This window comes from Nilaparvata lugens, chromosome 10 (assembly GCF_014356525.2).
Source record: "Nilaparvata lugens isolate BPH chromosome 10, ASM1435652v1, whole genome shotgun sequence".
NCBI lineage: Eukaryota > Metazoa > Arthropoda > Insecta > Hemiptera > Delphacidae > Nilaparvata > Nilaparvata lugens.
The window spans coordinates 13,037,763-13,058,222 of NC_052513.1; the positions used below are offsets into that span (position 1 = coordinate 13,037,763).

Sequence of the window (20,460 nt, forward strand, 5' to 3'; positions counted from 1 at the left end):
CATCAGTGTGAATCTTGGTGCGCGCATATGATATTGTTCCAAATGGCACAGCTATCCTTGACCCCTTTTAACTGAGGAAGCCAAATGTCCTTGCAGAATAAAGGCAGATGATCACGCGATATGCCCACCTATGTTTGTCTGCTACTTGCCGGAGTGGATCTCTCCTGTAGTCTTCACTCTTTCTCCCATCTCTGATCCTTCTCTTCCTTCATCCTCATGAGCTCTCTCTCCTTTATATCTCCCACAACAGCTGATAGTTCACCATTGTCTCCATCTATTGTTGTGAGTATTGTTGTCCTTTGTTCGTGTTTGTACACACTCTGTGACAATCATCACGATTTTGTGATAAACGTTGCCCCTGGGGCCATGAATGAACATCTTGAAATATTTTCACTCAATAAACTACATGGCAAACCAGCAAGCGTTTCTGCGAAGAAAGTGTGTAGTGTTTGAATTGTGATTTCCACGCGAGATTGTTAACACACTGAAATTCTCGCTCAATAATGTAATGGAGATGCAATTCAGTTCAAGAAATCCTATATTAACGAATAGAAGGATGAATTTTTATTATCTTTAAGAGCAATAAAATTGATTTGAATATATAATCTCAGTTGTCGATTTGAAATTATTGTCAAAATCTTTGTTCAGCCGATAAAAGCTTGAATCAAAAACTCGGCATGTAAATGAAAGAGTAAAGTCATTGAAAAATAAATTAAAATTACACATATAGCGAAAAAGTATTCCAAACCACAGTTGATCAATCTCAGTTGTTGATACAATAGGAGCATATCCGGTTCCAATAGTAAGTAGTTTCCAACTTTTAAAGCAATAGATTATCACAATACAAAATAGTTCAATCTCAGTTTTTGGTCTGATAAAAACACATCCGTCTTCAATAGTGTACTTCTTAGTCACTCTGTAGCATATTGCATCATGTAGATCAATCATGCTGGAAGGAGCAGTCTCCGATTCCATTGCGTGCAACCTGTGAGCATGCTCAGGCATGGACACACCCCAGGCGTTTTGCAGCATGTAGAACATGTTGTTCTAGCATGTGCAGGATTTTTTTTTGCCTGGTCAGTACAAGGAATAGCTGGAGATATTCAGGACAAACCAGACAGAAGATAGGAGAGTCCAGGAGAGGTTGAAAAAACCGGAGGTGGAGTCTTTTGATTAAATAGTGATATTTTCACACTATGTCTGTCGCATTTCGTGCTTGCTCTTATGAACCTTACTTATTCGAAACTACGATTAAATAGTTGCTTAGTTCAATTCTGTAAAATAACAATTCCTATTGAAAGCTTTATTACTATTATGAAATGAATTGTGATACTGGAGAGAACATGTACATCTGATGTTGAGAGGAAAATAAATCAACCTCGTGAATAAGATGATTTCATGAGAGGAAATACTGTACATAAATGTTGGTGAGACCCTTTCTGTGAGTTATAGGAGAGCCTTAACGTAAATGAAAATGAAAAAAAATTGTGAGGACTCTAGTGTTGGGTAGAGAAAGTCATAGGAAAGAATAAAAAACCATCAACAGAAAATATTTTTACTATCACAACTTGTGCACGCATGTGCCTGCCTAGTCGGTGTAAGTGCGTGTGAGTGTCAACTCGTACGCTTGTATGCGTACGTTGACAATAGGCATTGTAGCCAGAACACAGCCTGCTATACGTTTTGAATACATAACGACGGCACATCACGGATGCTAGACTGTTTTTTTGTCCAAGTTCCCCAGACACTCAATGCAGCAAGGAACTCAACTATTGTAGAAGAATGGGATGGCCAGATTTTCCCAGTAGTTACCAAGAGTATATCTTATTAAGAATGGCATTGATCGTTCATATTCTCAAATTACTATTTTATTATTCGCGATTTTGATTAGTGGCATGTGAAAGAGAAATTTTGAAAATAACGGACAATTTTGTAACTATAGGGGTTTTTAATATGGTATTTTATGGATTTATCTACAACGATTGAATGCTTCTTCTTGATCTGATGCATCTCATTGATTAAATTATGTCAAAGTTTGCAAAGGACTCCCCGTATTCTACAATAAAAATAGAAGATTTGCCTTTGGAAAGAATTGCCACCGCTGTAGAGAGATTAACATTGAACTATCAGCATTGATTGAATTGAAAGCATTGATGTTATGCATGGGGCATTCTGACAGATCAAAGTGAATTCCATCAACAGCTACAAATTATTACATTGCAGAGTCATCTAGCAGCTAAGCTTAGAAGACCTACCTTTCCAACAATTAGAATAATAGTTTTAAAAATACAATGGCAACCAAGGAAATATTTTGATCTTACTATTCTTCAAATGATATATCAATTGAAGACAAGGGACATAATTTTGATGAGAATAGATAGTATTTCATGAGAACATAATTAGGTTTCTCTATCACATTCAAGAAGATAAATATTTTCTGAAATAAATGCCAGAGTGATCGTACATACTTATTGTAATCAACTTGTAAACGATTAAACAATATTGAAGACAAATAGGTCATGAAAGAAGTCTCCAATAAAATACTAGAAGTCTTCAAAGTTCATTTATAATGGGAAGATTCTTTATGGCAAATAATTCAGCCTCATATTCACCAGTGAAAGGTACTTTTATGAACAGAATCTTACAAGGACTAATGAAATACAAATGGCAACTGGCTTCAGCCTAGAACTGTAGGCGAGACTGGGCTTTCATGACAAACTGTTTCTCATGAGTCTGATGAATTTAGGCTAACGAGCATTTGGAGATTGCATGATGATAACTACGCTTTCAAACATCTTCAGATGCGAAAGTTGTTTCCACAAATTATATCCATCTATTATTTTCCATGTTACAATAATTGATCTTGACACAATCCATATGCTTGAATTATACAGCCATTGCAAGTAACAAATTTGGAATAAATAAATTTTTTTCGCCCCACTTGGATGTAATGAGCTGGTTTACGTGCGTCATATGGAGGCCGAAAGTGATTGTTTTCTGGCCAGGCCGGTAAAATTTTTACGGCCCTAGGGCTGTAAAATAACCTTGAAGTCAGCTGATTCGGATTTGATGTGAACGTGTTTACAAAATAGTTTATGAAACGAAATTAGTTTATGCTGCTAGAATTGAATAAAGTATTTTGCAATAAGATACTATCATTTTATTTGGATGAATGAAATACAAATGAGATATTATAAACTATTCAAATTCAATTTTCAGAGTATAATAGAATCTAACCTGAAACCTCCTAGTACTGCGTTTATCACGAAACATGGTGGATAAACGGAATCAGTTTATGCTTCTAGAATTGAATAAAGTATTCTGCAATAATATACTATCATTTTATTTGGATGAATGAAATACAGATGAGATATATATTATAAATTATTCAAATTCGATTATCAGAGTAGGATAGAACTTCTAACCTAAAATTCCGTTGACATTCAGATTGGCCAAATTTCAAGTGTGCTAAAACAGCTGATCAAATACTTTTCATTATTTGTGTTTATTTTTCAATAATTAAAACATTTATAATAATATCATCTTATTGTCATTTGAAAGAATAAAAAAGTATAAACTCAACCTCCCACATAATTGAACATAATCTTTTAGGTTATTTAGACAAATCAGAATAAAAAATAAAAATACTTGGACAATTTCCTGATATTCAGATTTGCTAGAGCTATGAGCTATGAGCTACAATTATTCTCATATTATATATTGTTTATTTTTCTGTGTGGCGAAAAATAGCGTTCGCACCACAGGCAAAAATGTTTTTCCGGCTCTCAATCTTTTCTAGAAAACCGATTTCAAGTCGGAAAAGTCTCATTTTCGGCCCTAGGTGCGAAATATACTATTTTGTCATAATTTGTGAAATGAGGCTATTTCACATGGGCCTAATGAGGGGAAGCGTTGATATAATAGCCTATTATTGTATCATAGCCATGAATTATCATCATTATTTATATTATTATGATAGATATCATAATAATTAATCATTATTTACGAGATAAGAATAAGTTTTGATTATTATATATATATATATATATAAGAGTAAAGTTTATCCTTGAGAAGATCGGTTCTACCCAAACTTTGTCATCAATATAAAAACTATAAAAGCTTGGAAACCCTAATTCAAATGCTTGAAAAACTGAATGATTATTTTTAAAAAACAAGTGAACTTGAAATATTAATTTTTTTAACTATGTTACTTTAAAGATAAATTCCATCACATCAGTACAGTTATTTATCTGCATAGATTTTGAAACAGATATTCATTGTTTTTCATTCTCCAATTAACTGACGAACGCTATAGTACATTCTAGGTAAGTGATTAAAATCTACCATAATATATTATATCTTAAATAGTATATTTCGCACCTAGGGCCGAAAATGAGATATTTCCGGCTCGAAATCGGTTTTTAAGTCCGAGGCCGTAGGCCGAGGACTAGAAAAGATTGAGAGCCGGAAATACATTTTTGCCCATGGTGCGAACGCTATTTTTCGCCACACCAAAAAAAAACTTCCCAATATATAAGAAATTAAAAAATAAATAAAATTCGAACAGCCTATTTTGATAGTTTGAATCTTGGTTATGACAACTTTCACTGTCAATTAATTTCAATATTACTAATTAATAATTACAATAGTGACAATATTTTTATACTATTAATATTTCGAATAATTGTTTGAATTTTTATAGCTCGCGCTTTGCGCCTGGTGCAATATCTCATGGATAGATGGATGAATAGAATTTTCATTACTATTTTGAAATAATGTGATTAAAAAATTAATATAATTGCATATTTCACAGTTTTGTCTCAAAATATATCTAAAAAATTGATTGAAATTTAAATTACGGTAACTAATATAAAAAATAGCTAATAAAAGTCGAAATTCATCGACAAAAAAAAATGTCACTGACCGAGGTTCGAACCTAGATCATGTTTGTAATTCACTGAGCCTTGAGCTTTTGGGTACACGCCTTTACACTCTCGGCCATTGCATCTTTTGATCGAATAGGCCTGTAAGTCAGGTAACGTATGTAGGCTACTATAATATAGTGTAGCCTATAGCGGCAAACTTAAAGTCGGTTTGCCGGCATTTTCACAACAAAATATTGCTCTGAAAATAGTTAAATCATAGAGAAAACATTCGAAGATTCAATCTTGAGTGGGCCTAATGTTTTCTCTATATGGTTTGATATTGAAGAAAAATTATCTAAAAGTTTTAATAATGAATTACGGAAAAATTACTAGGAATTTTTTAGTCAAGGCTGAGTTTCACCAGTAGGCTTACCTTAAACTTTAGATCTCTGCTGTATTTTCCTATTATTATTGTTGATTGTATTGCATTAAGAAGTGGAATTCGATAATAAAAAAGAAACAATTATTACTCTACCTTACTTTTAAATATTGATACAATTATTGTACTTTGATTTCAAATTCGATTCTTCACTTTTAAAGACTTGCGATACGTACCTTTCTGACAATGGACAATGTAGCCAACATTATATTGTTGAGGCTATGGAGATATATCATCGTATTCTATTGTTTGATATCAAAAACACAATAATAAATATTAAATTATGAAACAGTAATTTATAAAAAATATTATTATAGACACAATAGGTACCGCGATTCACGATACATAATTATATAGATTATTACAGTCATTATGAGATTATCTCTCTATGATTTTTGTGAGATCGGACACGATCAGCTGTTATTCAAGGTCATTTTACAGCCCTAGGGCTGTAAAGTTTTACCGGCCTGGTCGGAAAACAATCACTTTCGGCCTCCATATGACGCACGTAAACCAGCTCATTACATCCAAGTGTGGCGAAAAAAATATTACTTCCCATTCATCAATGGAATAGTTATCCCAATCCGGTGATATAACAATAGAGCCATTCTATTCTTTCGTGTAAGACCGGCATTGGAAACTCATTACTATCGAAGTTTTGTCGGCTCAGCTATTGAAGGAAATATAAATAATGATTCCAATCAGCTGAGAAGCTTTCCTAAGGATCCCTTCCTTTCACTTTCTCCACTTAGTTATGGATGGAAAATACCGTTTCAAGCAGATTATTTAGTCTATAATATGGTTCAGGAGATTTACATTCACTCCAATTATGATATTATTAATTAGTGGCATAAATTATCAGACATGAACTGATTCTGGTATACTGCGAAATTATCAATCTCATTATATTCATTGAATTGTAACTATGTATCGATCTATCTATGTATCTATGCATCTATGTATTTATCGATGAAACTAATCTGAGAAAATAGAAATAAATAAATGACTGACTCGATCAATGTGGAATGTAATATTCGTCTGTTAGTTTTATTGTCAGTTGTAAGTTTTATAAATGAATATTGGATAAGATTGATGTGAGATCAATTTATTAAGAACGTCTTGCATTTTCACCTCTTTTTGTTAATGAGTCACTCAGAATATTTACTTTAAACCTTACAGTGTGGATAACTCCTAGTCCCGTTGACATTTCAAACTTCATTACCTCATTCAACATATCATCTCATTCTATGTAACATACTTTTGTGTTGATCTTAACTACATTAGTCCTATCTACAATCTTATTCAAATTGAAATTAAAAATTGTCAACTCTAGGATATGATCACGGAAGTATTCCAATCTCTTTAGTGTAACACAACCCAACAAACCAAAAAAGTAGGAAGTAACTCAGGTATCACTAACAGACTATGTCATTAGTTAAACGTAAGTTATAACTACAGCGGTCAAGGTACATGTCCCTAAGGTCAACTACATGGAATAAATTATTGGGTCTGAATACATTGATCTACAAATGTTGAATGTTAAGTCGACTGCGAAGGAGTATGTCTCTATCCCGTAATGATAGTTTTAAATTATCTTGCTTCAAGTGTCCAATGGTGAAATCTATTGTAGATGAAGTTGGTAAGGTAACTTGGGTTGAGGAGAGGTAACCTAAGACTAATAGAAAAAGTAAGTGGGTCAACCTGGGCGGAGTCAGTGGGAGGTAAAGGTCAGTAACATTATAGTACTACATCACCTCACACCACCTACAAATTATTATTATTGTTACCTAGAATTTTTTCCAACACGTAATAGGAAAGCTTATTGTATCCACTGAGATGATAAACTGAATCCGTTGTAGGCACAATCTCATCACAAAAACATCATACAATGATAAACTGACTGAATGTCCAGTTGTAATATGTGAATATCTCATGTTCATTTGAAGCTATTCAATTCAAGAGTCTGGCATAGATGCTGAATGATTAATTTCCAATTTTTTGTACCCTATTATTTGTAGTTATTTATGTTGAATGCACCAATGACAATGATTGAACATTTAAATATTTAAATTGAGTGATGCCTGCGTGAATGAGCAGGTGGTGAGTATTGAATAAATGTGTCGCATCTACCAGGAAATGAACCCGGAACTCTGCGGCTAGAAGCCTGAAATTTCCACCACAAGAAGTTTGCCAATTTCTGAGCTGATTTGGTTGATTGATAAATTCGGTTACTTAGCTTCTCAGACATTGGAGTAATAGGAAATTATAAAAAGGACAAAGCCATAGCTCTATATATTCAGACATTGGAAATTTCAATGATCTAACATCTTTATAACATCTCTCATATGTATCTCATTTAAATAAATAAATAAATAAATAAATAAATAAATAATAAATAAATAAATAAATAAATAAATAAATAAATAAATAAATAAATAAATAATAAATAAATAAATAAATAAATAAATAAATAAATAAATAAATAAATAAATAAATAAATAAATAAAAAAATAAATAAATAAATAAATTATTAATAAATAAATTAATAAATAAATAAATAATAAATAAATAAATAAATAAATAAAAAAATAAATAATAAATAAATAAATAAATAAATAAATAAATAAATAAATAAATAAATAAATAAATAAATATAAATAAATAAATAAATAAATAAATAAATAAATAAATAAATAAAAAAATAAATAAATAAATAAATAAATAAATAAATTGATAAATAAATAAATAAATAAATAATAAATAATAAATAAATAAATAAATAAATAAATAAATAAACAAATAACTTATCAATTATTATTAATACTTCTGAATAAACAAAGCTCATCATCATGGAATGGTTCAGATTTTGGGCTTTTCACATTAAGGCTGTGCAAAGGCTAAAAATAAACTTTCTACTCGTGATATTTTTCAAAATTTTTCGATTTGTATATCATTAAGCTATCAAAATAAAACGTTTTCTCAGGAAAACATTTTCTTCCGATCATTACTTTTAAGATTTGAGCGCCTAAAGTTTGAATTTCGGGACAGAACATTTCAAATTCGGTAAGAGATAGGTACATGCGATTTAGAGGATAGATTCTCCATAGTATTGTTGATCTAGTAAAACAAAAATTTTCTGAAAATATCAATTTTTAAGATAGTTATTCAATTTTGGTAATATTTTGGTTAAAAATAACCAAAGATAACTTTTAGTTAAGTTATTTTTGGTAAATTGAATAACTTTTTCAAAAATTGATATTTTCATAGAATTTTTGTTTTACTAGATCAATAATACCATGAATATTCAAGAATTAATACCAAGAATTTTTGTTTTACTAGATCAACAATACCATGAATAATTCATCCTCTAGATCTCAGAGTTTTATGTCTTACCAAATTTGGAATGTTGTGTTACAAAAATTCAAACTTCAGGCGCTCATATCTCAAAAAGTAGTTATCGGGAAAAAATGTTTTCCTGAAAAAACTTTTTCATTTTGATAGCTTGATGATATACAAATAGAAAAACTTTCAAAAATGTCACCAGTAGAAAGTTTATTTTTAGCCTTTGCACAGCCTTAGTTGAATGAATTCCAGAGTGAAGTATCATATACACACGATATTCGATCTACCTTCAAGTAGGTACATTACTTGATCTTCACCTCAAATTTTATTGTTCTCATCCAGTCATGAACTATGCCAACTTCTATCTATATATCTTGTCATTTTGCCAAGAGAGTACTTTTTCTCGATTTTCAAACTGCATTTTAGTTGTTTGATAACTTTTCATTTCTTAGATCCTCTTATATTCTAAAATGACTTCCTTATTTCCCTTCACTTAATAAACTGCATGAGGAAATTCAGTTCCATTGAAAAGTAGACTATTAAACACTCAACGGCTCTGAAGACGATACTAATAAATATCTACTTTGATAACAAGTCAAGATTTAAAGTACAAGAGGTCAAGTGTCAAATGACTTCTATTTCAAGCTTGATTATTGAATATCACTCGATTACTGAGTAACAAACAAGTTTAACTTTCACCCAGTTACTATAAAAATCGAATTAGCGTGTTCATTTCGCAAAATCTTGAACAAGAATATTTATTCTAAATCAGGTTTATGCACTGGACAAGTTCCTTATAGCAAGTTACTTAACATCAGATCCTTAACGAAGTAACTGTTTTACACTACAAGGTCCATAAACCACAGCAAGAAGACTTTCACCTTTCAACTGAATGTAATCAGGTACTTGAAAGATGATCTATCACCTGTTATCATCAATTCAAGATAGAGATACTAATAGATACTAGATAGAGAGACTATGTAGTGCATTATGATAAAGAATCGTTTCCACTTATTCATTTGAAAGTTCAACATCAATTCAAAAAACCAGGATAAAAAGTATCATTCAACAACAATACCATAATATGCTCCACATAACTCAAGTCGAGGCTATAGTAACTGGAGCCAAGAGGTCACAATAGATCATACTCGAAGAAAGCCCTGCCATGATTTGAAAAGCATATGCAACATGAAAGTAACAAGCTCCATATTATGAATATGCGAGATCGCTCTGACCAACTCGCATGTCACAAACGAGAAGAAAGTGCTAACAAATCATATACAAAAATAACTGTTTTTGAATACAATTGAAGCCGGTTCACAATGAACATTTATGTTTTTGGAGTTATCTGTTTACAACCTGGAATGCTAATAAGTAGAACATATACAGGACTGTGTATCCTTGAGGAAGGATCGACTTTCAAAAAATGTAGTTCAACTGCATACATGCAGTTTTACAACTCTCTCCTGTCTTGTTATAATGTCATGTGTCATATTTCATCTTGCGATGCATTATTGCATCTTTGGTGGCGCATTTACAAGAACGAATAATATTTTTTGTTGCATAGGTGATTGTGATGTCTTTTATAGATCATGCATTATGCAGTTTAGGAATATATCACCCATATTAATAGAATAGGGAACAAATTGATCATTCAATCAAACCATTTCTTAATGCATTATCATGAGTTTATTTCTACCCTCTTTTCCAGTACAAATTATATAAAATTAAATAACCAAGTGATTCCTTCTTAACAATATTGAAGAGAGGGCTTGTGGATGGCAATTACTCATGGAATCCAAACATTAATATAGATTAGTTGAAAAATAATTCCATAGTATATATATTTTTTAAACTTGTTTATATAAAATACAATAAACAGCTAGTTCCGGAATGTTGAATTCATTATAAAGTTTTTCTTGAACTATTTGATAATGGATTCAACATTCCGAAACTGGTTATTATTGTATTTTATAAGAAAGTTTTTTTCTCAAAAAGGGTAATTTGGAGTTATTTCTCAACTAACAAATCCAGTAGCCTTGATAAAATACGTTATAATATTAATAAAATTAGTAGAATTGATGGTGATGTGAAATCTCTCCATAATAAGAAAACAAAGATATTGTCAAATTTCACTATAATATTTATTAAAAACTTTAAAACAGTACCATGGTTTCACGTTTACCAACTCATCATCAGCTGTACTGAGGAATGAGGATACAGGAACATTCTTGGATCTTGGGATAAATTGAAATAAATGAAATACATTTCATTTTTATCCTATTATATTGAGCGAGCAATTTCTGTAATTATATAATATATCTGGTTAGGATTTATGTTCAATGGATCTCGAAAACGGCTCAAACGATTTTCACGAAATTTGGAACATAGTGGGTTTATTATATAAGAATTCGATTGCACTAGGTCTCATCCTTGCGAAAACTCGCTGAACGACATTAAAATGATAATAATTCATCCTTGGCTGAAACAGCTGAGACTTTTGTCGTCTGTGGATAGTAAAAAAGTGAGTGAGCGAGTGAGTATGAGAAAAATCGAAATATCGCATCTCCGAAATTCATAAGTTGACGTATAGCCAGTTGTGAAATATAAACACTATTATTTTAGAGAATAATTGTGTTCTGTTTATCAGTAAATAAAAATAACGAGCGAAGCTCGGTGCCCCGATATTAATTTTTAACCTACCACTATAAGATTAGGTTAAGAATGTTTCTGTATCCTCATTGCTCAGTACACTGATGATGCGTCTGTGAACGTGAAACCATGGTACTGTTTTTAATAATATTATAGTGAAATTTGACGTTATAAGATTGATTTAGATATATAATACATATTTATATTCTTGCCTCCATTGCCTTACTTGGGATGTGATCTGAATAATTATTATCAATTAAACATTCCAAGTGCATTTCACTAATGAGAACGAAATCCTATTTGGGGCGTCATGCAAGACACATGCATCGATGAGGTGGTGATAATGCAGCGATATGAAAGTGTGGCAGAATTCAACTCAGCAGCGCACCAAGTAAGGTCGACTACTCTGTAACACTCGCAAACAGTTGCGCAAAATAAACGCCGTCTGGTGTCTTGTGGTCGATTCGATAATATTTCTAAATAACTTTTGCACCCACGATTAGCTGCTCTGTGGCATGGATGTGAAAATATAGATGACTCATGCACGAAGTCTCCGAAATGTTAAGTTGAAAAAATATGAGTGAGTTGAGTAATTGTGAAGCAATTATTAGATAGCTTCTGATATGATATCCCCGGAAGATCAGCAACACTCTTGTCTCTTCACTATATTCTATTCCCTTGAAATAACTTACAACAATCTACTTGAAATTTAGTCACTTGAGTAGTGCTGATAACCCGATTGTTTTCCTTTTAGATAGTTTCCTTCAATTGCATCAGGTTAAAATTTTCATATCCCTTTTAATTTTCCCAATATTTATTCATTCATTCACAATGGAGACAATAATAATATAAAAAAATATTATATAATGAAATATAAATAGTATAATATTCATTATACTATGAATCCTTTCACTGATTAGTCCCTGGTTAGTAAATGCTTATTTCTTATAACAATGATTATATTTATGGTTCTTATTCATGAAGTCCAGTGTACAGCAAATAGATGCATGGTATAATGCGCCCATATACTTTTGCATACATACTTATAGTACATGTAGGTTATATCCTATACATGTACTATACGAATTCTAACTAATGAAAAAATATGTATGAAGTATGTATAAAATTAAAGAGTTGAGAGTATTTTCACTCACCTGTGTCGTTAGAAATATCCAGACGACTAGCGACAGTAAAATTTTCATTTTCGCTGAAACAAAAGAGAAATGATTGTAAGAAAATTTGTAGAAAAGTAATAGGTAAATGAATATTCATCACATAGGAAATTCTCAAAGTAATTGAATTCTATGATATTGCAGAATAAACCAAGAGAAAATGGGAAGAGCTACACTATAATTTTGTTTTACAAAAATCATTACCAACCTCTTCTCTAAGTACCAATGGGTGAGTAAGTTTCTTCTAATGTGTTAAAGTTATTTAACTCAGGGTGGAACAGTATTCGAGTATGATACAATTTCTTGAGAACTCTAGAATATTCAGAGCAATAAATTCAGGGTTAACTGTTCTTACTAGCCTAAAATGTATCCAAGCTTGAAACATGAGGGTTCATACACCATATTTCCGGCTCGCTGTTTTTTCTTTCAAAAGCAATCATCGTACAAGAAATTTTCCGGATTCCATTGTTCGCGTTCTGGTTGGCTGGCATTTGTACATTACCGTACGATCAGAATGGCCACATATGGAATAAAGGAAGTTATGAGTATCAGTACCTGAAAACTCGATATTCATAAATTTACGTAGCATGAACCAAGATGTGTTCGTGGTTTTGCAGATATTAGAGGGAATTCATAGATAATAACTTCACAATTTAAATGGATATCCTGACATCACTTCATTGCAATGATAAAGTAAGTTGTTCAATTCACAAATACTATAAAAACGGTTATTGAATCTTGCACTTTTACAAAAATGATAAATTTTTACAAAATATTTTAAATTCTTCTCTAACATTTCTAGATCTTATCATGGATCTCTATTTACATCAATGCCTTTTATTTTTTCAAGGATGAGAATGTTAAGTACAGAATATACTTCAAACTTGTTGACTTCTCTTGAATGAGGAACTATTTGTGGTGGGGGGAATATGGGCCTATAAGATTATTTTGGTCACAACAATATGTAGGAGTTCATCTTCGTACTCATAAGTGCATAATATCAGAAAAACCCTAATAATTTATCTTCTATTTATCAATGGAGACAGTTAGGGGTGGTGAAGGATAAGCTGAGGTACTTCCCATTTATCTGGATAAATAGACAAATATCTGAATTCAATCGATTCATTAATATTGTATTCCATAATATTTCGTTTCAATCAAAGCACTTGTATGCATTCATAGGAGTCATAGAGGCTACACCACACAAATCTTTTAGATATAGAAGTCATTCACTGAAAGTCATAGTGGGACTACCACAATTGAGTTGCGTGTATGGAGCAAGAGAGCAGAGACAAGTCTCTACGACCATCCCAGATCTCAAACAAGTAAGACTGTCATACGTTGTAGAAGTGATTTCAGGTGCACTACCAAAGTAAAGCCGACCTCAATCCTTGTATATTAAATGCCAAACAGCTTTTGAGAGTGGGACTGATCTCGATCCAGTTACCAAACTAGTGTAGAGTTGTTTCACTACTTCTTGCTCTTTCCCACCTTCATTCGCCTCCATCTATCTCCCTTCCTCCACACCCTCTTCGCCGTTTTTACGTTTGTATATCATTAGGTGAACGTGAAAGTTGAACGTGCGATATCATAAAGCTGCAACCGGCGGCTTCTAGTCCATTATATTATGCGGCCAATACAGATTCCGGCCGAACAATACCGCTTGACCCTTGCAAAAGAAACTTTCTCATCTATTACAATGATTTGTACGTTCGCCAGTATTTACTGTACTAATGGAACGATTGGATTCAATTTTTTTGAATGACGTATGATATTTAGAGGATTCTTGACAGATGACGTCGTTATTTTATTCGACATTATTAATTTACCAAGTAACAGTACTCCAATTACTTGACAAAAGAGGCTAGCCTCCAAAATCACATAAAGCTTCTAGAACAATTGAAATTGTGTAACTCCTTTAATACCAATTTATGAGATTGACAATATGGAAGTATAGAATATGTGGCAAATTTCCTGTGGCTGATACTGCACATTAGAAGGAATTGAGTAATCTCGTTTTGTTCACTTGTTTGTTTGTAGGATACTAAACTTCTCTGGAAAATAAAGGCTGAATTCAACCTCTCTTTGGGAGTAAATTGTTGAATATGATTGAATTTGATCAGCTTCATTACATATCTAGTCTGTGGAGGAAGTCTCAGGTGACTTTTTGTTTAGTTACCTTTCTTGATTTTTTTCCAAAAAGCACTGCATGCTACTGCATGCTCTCATGCGGTGAGTATAGATTTGTATTATATTTCACAAAATATTATTTGAATACTAGATGGGCATTTAATTATTATGATTACATAATAATAATTTCTTGTATTTATATAGATCTACTGCAAAATCTAATATTCTTCGATATTGAATAGTGAGTTAACTGTTTCTTAAAATCAAGTCATTCTTAATAGTCCGTCATTTTGGATAAACTTAAAAATATGAAAATATTTCAAAATATGAGAATGTAATAGGAGAATGGAATATTTATTGAGCTGTTAATGGTTTATTATTCTAAAATAACGTTTTAATGAGCATTTAGGTCCACATTTCCATCATTACTCTTATTATCGTAATTCAATCTAATCTGGCCAGTGCAGGAGTTGGTTTGAGGAAATGAGCAATGAGGTCAGTTTCACCCACTGATTGCTGGGTTTTCTCTCATTCCTTCAACAAAGACAAAGATGGAGATAGAATCGGAATGAGAAAAGAACGAGATGGAGGAAAGTGAGTGGAAAACGAAATGGAATTAACTTATGTTTATCATGCTTCATTTCATCTCAGGCTGCCAAAATGATCGCCCAACTCTCCAGAACACAAATCTTTCATGTTACAAAATTTTATTTATGGACTGATAAGTTGTGGAGGAAAATCCTCAGAATTATGAATGATAGTAGAATACTCGTCAATTGTGAATTATCATTACATTAGTTGATAACTTTACACAGACTTCAAGATATACTTGATACTATGGAATTTGTGTGAATTGTTATTTATAATGATCTTATTGAAATCGGCAACAATAAAATCTTATTTCAATCAATGAATATCATCTTTTGGATCCATTTATGCAAACATAAATTACGATGGAAAAAGATAGTGTTAGATTATACAATGATGATATACAGATAATACAATTTAGATAATACAACAGACACATCGACCACTTCTAAGTCTATGGCTATACATAATCATTTACCTGTGATGAACTTATAATGAACTCTCTTCAAAACTTGATAGGCTTCGTTCGGATGCTAGTTTAATAAAATGCTAGACATGAGTGATTGAGCATGGTGTGAGAGTAATGAGAAATACTTTGATGGAACGCAGTTATGTGTCGTTTATTATGATATTTTTTACAGACATGCTACAACAATGGCTGTCTTCCAAACATCCCTCAGAGTGTCAAAGGGTTTTTACGCTTCAACATACCGATCGCGACTTCATCAACCCCTTTGTTGATAGCTCTTTCATTACCTCCTAGAAATTCCAGCCAAGGTCATGTGTAGATGAATTCTCTCCCCTGTTGGTTGTAAATCAAATTGGTTAAGGTCTGTAATCAGTTTCTTAGCTTCAACTATGAATAACTCAACAATTATGATTGATAATCCTGCATGACTAAATCATATTTGTCTTATAAGACACCTTTCTTTGATCAATAGATCACTCCTTCTTGACTATCTTTTGGTGTATTTATCATAAACGACCTACTTTTCTGTTGATAGCTTTGATCTTTGTTTATCTCTTCAACAAGGTTAGATGTTTTTCCTAAATACTTCTGTAATATACCAGTTAAGAGATGTTTTGTGTTTATAAGATGAAAGATGACCTTACCCTACTGCAACGCGGAGAGTCAAGCGTTATAACAAAACAAAGTCTCCGATGAGCCCAATAAGTGGAATCCAAGGATATTTAAAGTAGAAATATCTCTGAGGTGCAGTACAGTGGTCTTGTGGTGAGTTCGTTTCATAGTTGTATTTGAGTAGATAATCAGAGCGTATTGATGATCAGATATTTGAAAATTTCGTCAGGACTGTCAGGCATATTAAGCTCCTATACTGAACACAACTAAACAAAAGAAATTCACTTAATGCCAGTCATGAATTAATGTTGTCATGGGTTCGCTCTACTTAAAATCATGGAACATTGTGTATTACATTAAAACTCACACCTCAACCCATAAACTCAAACTCATAAACTGTGCCTTATCACTTCTATCACCTAAATTTGAATCGCCACCAGCACAAACGTGCAGCTGAAACTCGGCAATAAAAGCATTGTCCAGCTCATAACTAGTTCAAACAGCTAGGATTTGCATTAAAATCGTGCGCTGAATGCGCTGAAACCCAACCGTTTCCGATTCAGTTCCGATCCAGTCTAGTTTGATGGACTTTCCACTGTCAGCAATCCTTATGAATAGTATCGAGACTTCCAATTCATCTAATGCTGATAGTTCAAAGTGAATATCATTGTAGTGGCCAACAGTTTTGCGACTTTTCCTTGAGCGGTCTAGGTACTACTCCAGTGAAAGGACCTCTTATAGCTCGTGCTAAAGACTCCGCCCTCAACTGTTATATACAAAACGATATAGTAATAGCTATTAGACTCACAATACTTAATTCAGATAGTCAAACTGGATAGTAAAACAATATAATATAGTGATAAGTTTAGAGTAAAAAGCTCTATAGATTGTTAAACTGGACAACAGCCCATACCGTTTACTGCAGTCTCCCGTTCTTTCAGCCTATGGGAATTACGTAACAGCAGGATGCTATAATTTGCATCAGCTGCCCAAACAACAGTTTCTTAATGGTGTTCTTTTCTTAATTTGATAGTTGAGATTGAGTGTCAGAAAATAAGTATTTCGGGAACTGCCCAAATCGAGTAAACCAGATTGCACAGGTGCATGTAATTATGCCAGCCAAACGTGAATCATCCGTTGCGAAATCCAACAGCTAATAAGGATGTTGTTATTAACGGATTAGTTCTGATCTGAAATGATATTTCAAACTAGTTTTCATTGGCATTAAAATGAAGAGTACTATTACACGCATCATGACTGAATGTCTATTTGTTACATCGAAGATCTCAATGATAATTACTATCGATACTTTCTAAACAATTCGATTATTTCATCAATTATAGAATATAGATTATCGGTTCATGAGAATTCGAAATTTCAACTAATTACTATTCAGTAGCATTATGTATCAATATATTATTATTTTTCAATTATACCATCAAACAATAGACTATATGATTGTGATATTCGTTATTGATACCTTCACCTTATACTAATGTTTCACTCATTTTGAAAAGACAAATAAAAGTGGTTGACAAGAGTAAAAGCGGTTGACAATTTCAATTCGTGTTTTCATTATGGAAAAGTACTACAACATCACACACAACACAACTGAAAGGTTTCACCCATTACAATTCATTCAACAATCTTCTCACTACAATTTGCATGCAGTTCTATCTTCTCAGATATGTTAGCATCTCCTTTCCCATATTATCCTTTTTCACTTTACTCCTATCCTGTTCTATCAGGACCTAATTTTTTCCCTTTCTTCCATGTTTTCCAATTCATTTTTCGTGGTTCTATCTCTCTTCATTCATTAATTTCTTTATCTATTTATTCATAGACAATAGATACAAGTCAGGTGAAAACAACAGGCATTCACCCAAAACTGCTTTCAACCTTAATTTAAAATAAACAGTTCAGAGGTTAGAATTCATAATTTGTTCATTCATTGTGTCTCTTAAAATTTAATGTTCATTCCAACATCATACCTACTTCATACCTGGGACTTTTCAACCTCTATCCATTTTTCTCTCCTTCCGTTCTCGTCATTCTTATTCGCTTTCTTCATTGCTAGATCCTCCTTCCTCTATACTATTCTTCTTCTCCTTCACACTTTGAAAATGTATCTAACTGGAATCCCCAGATTGGCATGCACGTCACACACAGGCACTCACTTGCACCTATACAATCGCAACCGCCTCAACAATTTCAAACCACAAGTGCGAGAGCAAATAGAAGAAGTTCATAAAATTCCAACGAGATATTCTTTCCTTCAAAGAAGATTTACACACGTGACTCAAACCACAATGCATTGTTTCCATCTTTTTCCAGTCGTATTTTATTTCCTTTGTCCAATTCTATTTCTGTCATGAGGGATTCTATTCAGGGTTGAACTACCTGTTTGACTCAACTTGCAATCATGATTGTCTCTGGCTAGTTGAAGCATTAGAAAGCGGTCTGCCACACAGACATAATGCGCGTTTAAAAAATACTATGCGCAACTTCCTTTTTCCAAAAAAGGCAAAACATCTCTCATCATCTTCGCTGCCTCCTCGGTTATAAGGTGTAATGGTACTTCTCAAAGCTTTCTTCAGATCTTTCTATTTCATAATAAGCAACTTGCCGGCCTACGAATCTTCTCACAATGATATCAGCGGTGATATGTAAATTATTGCGCTTTCAAATTCCAATGGTACACCTGTCACGTCTCTGTCCTTATAATCAACAGAATTGAACTTAAATGAATTCAAAGAGTACATACATTAGTAAAACTATTGAAACTTACTAGAATTTATCAATTTCATGAATTTTCATCGTTAACAGTGGGAACTGATGAGGTTTTGATAAACAGGTTTCAAAATTTATTCATGACACCGATTTCCTTGTTCTTATAATCCAAGTCACCACAATTCCTACACTGCTGTGCAGATTTCAGAAGCGCGGTCGAGTAAGATTCAGTGAACCTGTGAACGTGAATAATTCAAATTTGAAATTGGGAGTATTATAAAAATAATCTCAATCTTTCTTACAGCTTGTAATTTATTCAAATTCTCTATTCCTTTGTAATTCCTTTTAAGTTCCCGCAAATCGTTTATTCTACGTTCAATTCATCTAAATTTGATATTGCAACTTCAAATAATAGCCATTGAACTATGATCTTTCAATCCCTCGATTTACAGTCTGAAGTTCCAGCCCTTCCCTTAAAATAATATATTTCTTATTCTATTCAAATTTGAAAGGTCAATACCAGATTATTGTATAACTCCTCGTTAGAATTTGGAGGGGGTAAGATATTCTGGGAAGAAAGAGTGACTCAACTCAAATTTACAGTCATTGTAGTATGGAATAGGATTGAATTCACGGTACAGTATTGCCATTCATGAATGCATGTATGATTTGATGTTAATGTGCAAAGTGTAAAACAGTTATAGTTGAGTACAGTATCAGAAAAATGTATTAATGTACTACATTCTAAACCAACGTGAACAAGAAGGTAGTAGCAGGTGTATAATGTAAGAGCATGGCCTAGATATGGGTCTACAAAGATAAGCCACAACAGAAATGGGGAAGCTTATTCTTGAGGAGGGTGAATGCATTTTATCACGTCAACAGGAAGGTCCTGTCCTCCAAAGGACTGATCCTTCCGCTCACCATAAGCCAGGATTGTAAAATAACTCACTTCAGACTATGGTGCACTTTGAAAACACCCCACAGAAAGAAGGAGGGTATTTGTCAACATATTCTCGCATTTTTATCAGTTTAAAGCAGTAAATCAAGATCATACAGGTATAATTTGAGTGAGGGATGAAGATAAGACTTCGGGGTTGGAAAAATGGATGGATTTACAGTGATAAGTATTTTTCTGTTCAGGCTGAAATCAGCGATACACTAAAGGTTCGAAATGTTACATTGGTCTGGTGAAGAAGAGTATCTAGTTTTTTAGAAGCCTTCCAGTGTTATTATAAATATTGAAAAAAGCCGTCTCAACAATGTTTATTCGCTTGATTAATGATGAGTCGAAGTAACATTACAACAAATCACATTCTTTTGGACAATATTACTCTACCCAATTATTAAATATGTTTGGTTGATACGCCATTTTACTGTCTTTTCTCTTCAGGGCTACTTTTAATATAAATGAAAATATAAATTTATATATAATTAAAAAGGGTACTGAGATTTATATTT

General features: G+C 32.6%; 1 protein-coding gene across 1 annotated transcript in view; it reads right to left on the reverse strand.

Annotated features, from left to right (window-relative positions):
* LOC111052168 overlaps nucleotides 1–20,460 on the reverse strand; it is a 389,458-nt gene that overhangs the window by 333,740 nt on the left and 35,258 nt on the right. The window contains exon 2 of the mRNA XM_039436353.1: nucleotides 12,453–12,505. Coding sequence (XP_039292287.1) covers nucleotides 12,453–12,505 — 53 coding nt within the window. The remainder of the gene's footprint in view (nucleotides 1–12,452; nucleotides 12,506–20,460) is intronic.